We start from the raw sequence: 8,829 nt of genomic DNA on the forward strand, positions 1-8,829 counted from the left end.
ACGTTGGTAACTAATGGGGAACCGTCCCTGCTGGAGAAGGACCAAGGCTAAGTCCAGAAGCTGCTCCATGGCCTTGTTAACAAAATGTAGTTTTTTTGTTGTTGTTTCCTCAATGATTCAAATCTTTTTTGAGACAATTATGTCTGACTCAAAATCTACATTTTAAGTAAGTGGAAAAATCTCAAAGACTAAACTCTATTTCACCAGAGAGGCAGCTCTCTGCCCATGCACATAGACCTCTTCCAGGCACAATAGATGCTCAATCAAATCCCAAGGAAACCTTAAGGAGTTATTTCAGTTAGGAAACTGTGATGTTTCTGGACTGGGTATTTTCCAATTGTTCCTTAAAACAGTAGTCCAGTCCTCTACAGAATTACTTGTGTTCATGATCATCTGCGCTTTACCATTTATTATCTGCAATCACATTTTTCTGAGACAGTGACTTTAGGATGTGAGAAAGATGAGGGAGGAAAAGGAATTATGAGGGAAACCCTGTCTGAAATGACAGGATTGCTGGCATTTTTAAAACTTGGTCTATTCCGAGTCTTGCCCACACCCCCTGACCCTGGTATAATCAAACATACCTTTGAAGAAAAAGTAAATGGAAACGACAGGGGTTATTTAGATGCATTTATTTAACAATCAGGCCCGCCAGGCCTTGCAGTGACCTAATGAGATTTCAAAACCTTTGTTCTCAGCAAACTCCAGATTTTTTAATGTAGACAGGAACCTGGCGCCTCCTGCAGTAGAGATTTAAAAAAAAAAAAAATCAGCTTAAGCTTTACTGACAAAAAAGAAGAAAAACAGTGGGGAAAAAAGCTTCATTTAAAGTAGAGAGGTTTGAGATGTATAATCTTGTATCTATCTTTCATTCATTTATCCATTCACTTACTCATTAATTCATCAAATATTTATTGATTACTCTTATATACACTAAGGATACGGAAAGGAAAAATATCTGTCCTTACAGTTTTTACATATCTAGTGGCATGTTACAGTGAAATTAACCTCAAATCAATTGTTGCATTTTTGCTCCTTATGCCTCTGCCTTCACCACCAGGTTTCTATCTAAGCTGATGCCTGGGCTGTTGTTGAACCTCCTAATTGATTGATGTTTCATCTTAGAGCTCTGGCGATTCATATCTGTGAGGTCTTGCAAAAGTAAATCATGTCTTTATTCTACATCATTCTTGCCAGATCTAAACATCCTCCCCTCCAGATGAAACCTCTCTGTTTGTCCCATACTACCATTCCAAACCAGTTTTCTCTTCTCTAAGCTAGTATCTCTAAATTTTATAATTGTTCCTTAGAAGACTGTTTCCAGGTCTTTAAGTTTTCTAACCACTTTTTCTTTGAATATACTGGCTTACAAAAATTCTAACTCTCTATTACTGGAGGACATCTGACTTCCATATACTTTTATACAGGCATTTATCTGGACCTTGTTAACTCCCCCCCCTTTTTTTTTTTTGACAAAGTCTTGCTCTGTTCCCCGGGCTGGAGTACAATGTGCGATCCTGGCTTACTGAAGCCTCCGCCTCCCTAATTCAAGTGATTCTCCTGCCTTAGCCTTCCAGGTAGCTGGGATTACATGTGCACACCACCACACCCAGCTAATTTTTGTATTTTTAGTAGAGATCAGGTTTTACCATGTTGGCCAGGCTAGTCTCAAACTCCTGACCTCAAGTGATTTGCCAGCCTGGGTCTTCCAAAGTGCTGAAATTACAAGCATGAGCCACCATGGCCAGTCAAACTTATTTTAAGTTTTCAATGCTTTCTTGTCCCACAATCATTAACTGCTCATAATACTGACTTCCAAATCAGTTCGCATACATAAGCACACACACCCAAACAGAGTAAACAACAAAAAAGTGCTATGCTTTTAACTCTGATTTCATATATTCACTATTGACATATAGTTATTTAAATTTAAATTAGTTTAGGTAATATTAAATATTCAGTTTAGCAGTTGTACTAGCCACATTTACGTTAGTGTTAACCACCTAAGGCCACTGTTTCGTGGCTAGTGGCTATGTATTAGACAGCAGAAACATAGAACATTTCCATCATTACAGAAGGTTCTATCAGAAGTGCTGGTTTATGGAAAAGAATTTACCAGTCAGATTCCCTACGAAGATATAGAAGGATGAGAAAAAGTCTTTATTAAATATATTTGCCAAGCATTTAATGACCAAGAAGACTGATTTGCAAGCCCTTGTTTGGTATTATCTACTTGTTTCAAACTAGGGTCAGCGTCTGGCTTTATTTACTATGTAATAAGTTTGGGACTTTAAATCAACAGAAATAAAAGACAATGTCATACATTAGGAAATACGTTGTTTTTGAGAAAGCAACTTTTTGTCTCTAGACCTAAATTTTCTTATCTGAAAATATAGGAAGAGAGGTGATGTTTTCTAGTGTACAAATTTTGAACAAACAAAAAGAGTAAGCAGAACCTTGTCGGTTTCAGAGACTAAGCAGATAGGGTGTCCAGCCCGCTACTCATAGTTTTCTAATGTTTCACTCTAAATGCTGAGTGGCACTTGGAAATTTCCCAAGTCTCAAAGCTACTGTTCTCTTACTTCCTCCTCCCATTGGATGGAAATATGATGTTTGACCTTAATGTCAGGAACATGGGACATGAGAAAACTAACAAGTGGCTTCGAGTTCCTTTTACAAGTCTTGATTATGGAAACACATTCACTACAAAGTAGAATACCTGATTTTTTTGGTCTAAAACTTCAGAATATTAACCCTCTCATCCTTGGGACCTATTTCCACAATACTTGCTGAACTCTGAGAATTTTCTGAAATGGTTTAAAACAGCCCAAGAAGAAGGTTTGCATTATAGGAAAGGAAATTTATGCAGTGGAATATAATGGAAATTTACACAGTCATTTGAGCCTGAGTCAAAATCTTTAACATCAAGTCAATCCCAGAAAAACTAGTTACTCGTGGAATCCCTTATATTTGTTTTGTTCATTCCACACCTTTATTTAACCCAGCATGCTTTTTTGATACTGCCAAAATTCAGAGCTCTATTTAAATAGCATTCTATTTTTTTTTTGAAATGGAGTCACTCTCTTGTCACCCAAGCTGTAGAGCAGTGGCACGATCTTGGCTCACCGCCATCTCCGCTTCCCTGGTTCAAGTGATTCTCTGCCTCAGCCTCTTGAGTAGCTCGGATTACAGGTGCCCACCACCACACCCAGCTAATTTTTGTTCTTTTAGTAGAGATAGGGGTTACTCCATGTTGACCAAGCTGGTCTCAAACTTCTGACCTCAAGTGATCCTCCCTTCTCAACCTCCCAAAATGCTGGGATTACAAGTGTGAACCACCATGACCAGTGGGCATTTATTATTTTCATGGATCCTTTCTTGACCCCTTTCAATAATGAAAACTATATTTCTGCTTCACTCCTGTTGCACTTTATTTACACCAAGTCTTCTGGCATTCGCCCCAAGTTATAAGAAGCCATCCTGTATGTGCTTATGACGTTTTCTTAGTCATAAGCACAAGTAAGACACAGAATATTAGCACAATGCTTGACACATACTAAGGGTTCATTTGCTGAGTGAAATAGGAAATCTGTGTCGAATCTGTTTCTCTGTATCCCATTGCCTACTTATGGACACTGAGAAAATAAAGCTTTATTGAAGCTGTCTTTCATATCCATAAGTAAAAATACATTTTTGGTTATCTAATCGATATAATTTATATTTACATAACTGAGGGCTTTAAAAAACACAACCACTGCAACCATTAATTTTTTTAATTAAAGGTATTTTATGTATATATGATTTATAAAAATCCAAGCTATTGACTATTTTGCTGTAATAAAAAAAGTAGGCTTTTATCACACAAGTGGCTTTTAAAAAATAATATTATAATACTAAACATATAAAAAGGAGAAAAACAGATAACTGTTTTTGAAAAAAGTAAATATTTTGCTTCTCTCAGGGTGGGATTCATATTGTCAGTATATTTGAAGATAACTAACTTAAAATATATAGTTTAAAAGAAAATCAAGTTTGTACTCACTGATTTTCAAGACATAACATGCATTCATTGCCGTAAGTAACTCCATTAGTCCCACAGACAGGGTTGAATATCTTGGTGCATCCATTAACTGTATTGTAACAGTTGGGCTAAAAATTGAATTAAACAGAATCATTTCCCATCATTCTCCATTCTTGAGTTTATAGCAGAATCTCTGAAATGGTTTTAATTTCTCTGGGGCACGACTGTGATTGGGAGAATGATAATGTGTGTGATAAGAGAAATAACCTAAGATCTGAAGACAGAAAACCTTGTTTTAAGTCATGCCTCTGCTGTTTCTAAGCTGTGTGACATTACAAAGTCCTTTGGCCCTTCTGAAACTCAGTCAGTTCTTCTGCGAAATCACTATCTCAGAGTGCTGTTGTGAGTTTACACAAGATGGGTGAGATCATGTTCAAGTTTTACAATTACTGTGGGTGCCGGCATCTCTCAGGTTGGCCGCACCCTGGGGCATGTTCTTCCTTGAACACTGTAGTCCACACACACTGGTCTTCTCTTAGGCACTTAAAGGCACTGGGCATCTTCCAGTGTTGGAAGTCTTTACATTCTACTCTAGTAAGAGTTTATAATCATTAAATAGGACTGTTTGTCATTGCCCTAAACATTGTCCTAGTGCCTTTGTGTATTATTCTGTTTAAACCTCCTAACTATCCTGTGAACTAAGTATTATATTCTTCACCAGGTGAAGATAATGAGGCACAAAACAGTAAAATCAGCCAAGGCCATGCAGCAAAGGAATTCCTAGGTTCAGAATCCAAACCTAGACATTAGAGTTTCTGACCTTTAGCTCTTCACTACTTCATTCTACTACATCTCCCCACCACTTACGTTTTGCTAACACTCATTTTGTTTTTATTTTTATTTTGGCTCAAAATGACCCTTCACTTACTTAGGAGCACCCTTCCTGATCTCTCTAACTAGGCTTAGTTCATAATGGCAGCAGAACTTTTTCATGACACTTATCACAAATGTAATAATATATTCATTCATGAACGTTTGGTCTATCAGCTGTCTCCCACTAGATAGAAATGTTCTGAGAAGAGGCACACTTTTTCCTCTGGTTTCCAAATTTACTGAAATTACATTTTAAGCAAAAAACAATTGAAAAGGTTAGAATTAGAATATTTTTCTAGAAGGATAACCTAGTTTATTATTTTCTGCTGTTCTTTAAAATTAGAGCTGCACCTAGGTGATTGGGAGAGCTGCGTGCCAATATGGTCAAACTGGCTGTAAAGAAGAAGAGCTACTTGAAGCAAGCTTGAGAAGGCTTCCACCCCAAATACTTGCCTACGGCTATCACTAGTCTATATAAAAAAAACCCTGTCACAGTAAGCACTGTAGGACTATATAGCACTTGGTTATGCATCAGTGAAATTGTCCTTCAATATAAGCCTGCGGGGTGGAACTACTATTACCGTTTGCATTTCACTGGTTAACCCTCCCTGGCATTCATCTACTGTTAACTTCAAGCTAAACTGAAAGGTGACAGGCAGGCTGCATTTTTATTGGATCAAACTGTTTCAGCCTGAGAAATAAGAAGTTACAGATTTCTCTTTACCTTTCTTCCCTCGGGTTCAGCTCCGGTGTTACCTAGAAATAGATCAGATCTGTTAAGTTGGCTCCTAAATGAGAGAAGTCAGATGTATTCTTTGTCAGAATTCTCTGCTTTCATTCTAGACTGTGCTGCTTTACTGGGCTCTTTACCCTTTCTATATTCTATAATCTTCCAAAAGTGTTCTGCACCCCTTGCCTGACAAAACCTTAAAAGAATTAAGTAAAATATTGATTATGACCAAAGTATCTCGATTTGGTGTTTTAGAAACTTGATCAATTTCCTTGAAAATAGAAATTATGTACTTACTGCTGGAAATGTATCAGGCACTGAGCAAATTAACTTTTGAATGCTCACTAACATTCACAAAACCAGTTACTAGATCTTTCATCTCGGAACTAATGAAGTATAATTTTTATCTCAGTTTACGAGATAGGAGGTTTATTCTGTTTAAACCTCCTAACACAAGATGGGTGAGATAATGTTCAAGTTTTACAATTACTGTGGGTGCCGGCATCTCTCAGGTTGGCCGCACCCTGGGCATGATCTTCCTTGAACACTGTAGTCCACACACACTGGTTTTCTCTTAGGCACTTAAAGGCACTGGGCATTTTCCAGTGTTGGAAGTCTTTGCATTCTACTCTAGTAAGAGTTTATAATCATCAAATAGGACTGTTTCTCATTGCCTGTAAGTATGGAGAGTTTTTATAATTAGCTGTGAAACAGTTATCACAAGCAGTAACCAGGTCTTCTGAGGCAAAATTAGCTTTTTCAATTACATTTAAATCCTCTTTTGTAAGTAATGTTAAAAAAAATAGAATTCTTTTGCCAACTCACTGTAAGTTCCCAAAGAGCTATTTCCAACAGTTGTATCATATGGACTATGGGTCCAACTCACATTTGTAGAGTTTACAGGCAGTCAAAATAGCTCATCTGCATTCCCCAGAAAATAACGTAAGTTTTGCTGACAACATGTAGGGAATGATAACTGTGGATGAGTTCATGGAAGGGAAGGGGAACTAATGTGATAGCATCCAAATGAGGAAATATTGGTAAAATTTAATTTTAATATCGACAATCTTTAAGGTGATCTGGGTAAGGAGATAGTTCTTTGTATCTAAACGTAATGAATTAGTGAGGCATCTATGATCTTGGTGAAGATTCCCATGGGATAGTCAGAACTAGTTGTTGGGGGCCCACTGGCTTTTAGAATCTAGTTGAGTCTAAAAGCTGATGAGCAGGTGCTCATCAGAGGCATCTGTTTGTATTAATTAACATGCACGAGCAGGGGAAAAGGGAACACTAACTGCTACCATAAATATTCAGCTAATACAACAAACGACGTTCTTCCTTTTCTTAGCAAAGTGCTGATTTGATCCTCTCTGTAGGATCCTTCGCTACATCAGAAGTGAAGTTGAAAATGTTAATAAATTCTAGTGATAAAAAGGAAACTGATCTTAACTCTCTGGGTTCAGAGTTGTCTGTCAACATTGTCAAGTTGCGGTTGGGGGTATATGTGCACCATCTATTCAAGCAGAATGTTTCCTGCTGGTCAAAACACTCTGCTGGTCAAAAATAATTTTTTAAAGTAAAACATGTAACTTTATTTGTAGTCAACATAATTTACATTTCAAGAAAGTCCTAAGGAATCTACAAAAAAAACCAAAATTTTAGAATTAGTGAATTTAGCAGCCCTGTAGTACATAATGTAAATACACAAAACACAGTTGTAGTTCGAGATACTGATAAAGAAATACCAGAAATTAAAAATAAAAAATTTCCTTTATATCACATATATTAGCTATTCAGGGATAAATCTGACAAACTATACATGATTCCAGTACACTGAAACCTATACAATACAAAAAGAAATTTTTAAATCAGTCAAATTATGCCTTTTATACTGAAGAACCGGAAGCTGTTTTATCTGTTTAATGCAATTCCATGAGAGTTTAAAATTTGTAATTCTGCCTTACACATTAAAGAATTAGAAGTACACTTAAAATATTTTTACCCTTTTGTCTCTACCACATTCCTCCAAAGGGTCAGCCACATCACTAGAGAACAACCACTTTATCTCTGGGCAGTTCTTACTAGGAGACTTGTTTTCCTTATAGTAGGTTAAAAAATCCCTTTTAAAAAATAATTCCTATCTGTTGATCTTATTTCATCTTATCCGGTCCAATAGATCTCTCGAAGACCAGACTACATAAAAAATCCAGAAGACAGTGTGCTCCACAAAGCAACAGCTCAGAAAGGTTTTATTCAAATTTGAAAAATACGCAAAAACACTTACCAGATAGACTCAACAGGACCAAAGCACTGAGAAGACAGATGCCTGTTACCTTCATGGCTCAAATTCTGCGTCCAGAGGTCAGTTGAAAACTGCACTGCACTTGCCACGTCTCCTCAGAAGCCTGGGAATGGAAGGGTCGTATGGCAGATGGCAGCAAGGCCCCACCTGCCAGACTATATCACAGATCTCCCTGGTTATTGATTGACTTTGTGCTGTAGCCTGGCCTCCAGGTTCTGGGAATGTCACCTGTGTAAGAAAGGTCAAAGGACCCAGGGGGGCCTGAAAAATGCAAGACAAATATTTTGTCAGAAAAATGGTTCTGGTGGTTAGTTTAATCCCTAACTCCCTCTATGTTTGTGGGAATGCCACTCCATTCTTAAGCTCGTTTTCTCACCTTTAAGGTGAACTCAAAGATCCCTTCTACTCTGTAGTTCTGGATACATGAGCAGGTATAGATAGCTGAAAGTCCCTCTCCATTCTTTCTTCCTTTCCTCCACTCTTCCTTTCTTATTCTTTTTTCTCTTTTCTCTATTTTTACATCACCCATTCACAAAGCCTAAAGTAGCTGATGGAGTGGCAGATGAGAGAGAGAGCAAGAGAGAGAGAGGACTCAGTTCCATAAAGTGTGTATTCTGGAGCTAGAGGGTGCTTGTTGGGGCCACTTTTGCTGTGCTTCTGGGTATTCATCTGGAAACTGAAATAATAATAACATCTAACTCAAAGGGTTACTCTTTCATTGGAGACTGTGTGCTGGGTGTCTACCATGTGTCGTTAGAGGACAGTTCTCCATTCTCTCTCATGTTTGTGTGTCTTATGAGCAGAGGTACTGATTACCTTTGTTACAGACCATCTTTTTAAGGGGTGTTTGTGTACCCTTAAAATAACCTTAGAAAATATGTAATTTCTCCGTCTGCATCAAAA

At 37.5% G+C, this 8,829-nt stretch overlaps 1 protein-coding gene across 1 annotated transcript; it reads right to left on the reverse strand.

Annotated features, from left to right (window-relative positions):
• Positions 1–617: 617 nt before the first annotated feature.
• Positions 618–8,060, reverse strand: SPINK1 (serine peptidase inhibitor Kazal type 1). Its single transcript, XM_008987388.5, has 4 exons — positions 7,909–8,060; positions 5,619–5,650; positions 4,043–4,149; positions 618–740 (listed from the first exon to the last, which is right to left on the reverse strand). Exons 1-4 carry the CDS (start codon positions 7,961–7,963, stop codon positions 695–697), a joined length of 240 nt encoding a protein of 79 aa, XP_008985636.1. The 5' UTR covers positions 7,964–8,060; the 3' UTR covers positions 618–694.
• Positions 8,061–8,829: the final 769 nt, after the last annotated feature.

The sequence above is a fragment of the Callithrix jacchus genome, chromosome 2 (assembly GCF_049354715.1).
Source record: "Callithrix jacchus isolate 240 chromosome 2, calJac240_pri, whole genome shotgun sequence".
In the NCBI taxonomy this organism is placed as follows: domain Eukaryota; kingdom Metazoa; phylum Chordata; class Mammalia; order Primates; family Cebidae; genus Callithrix; species Callithrix jacchus.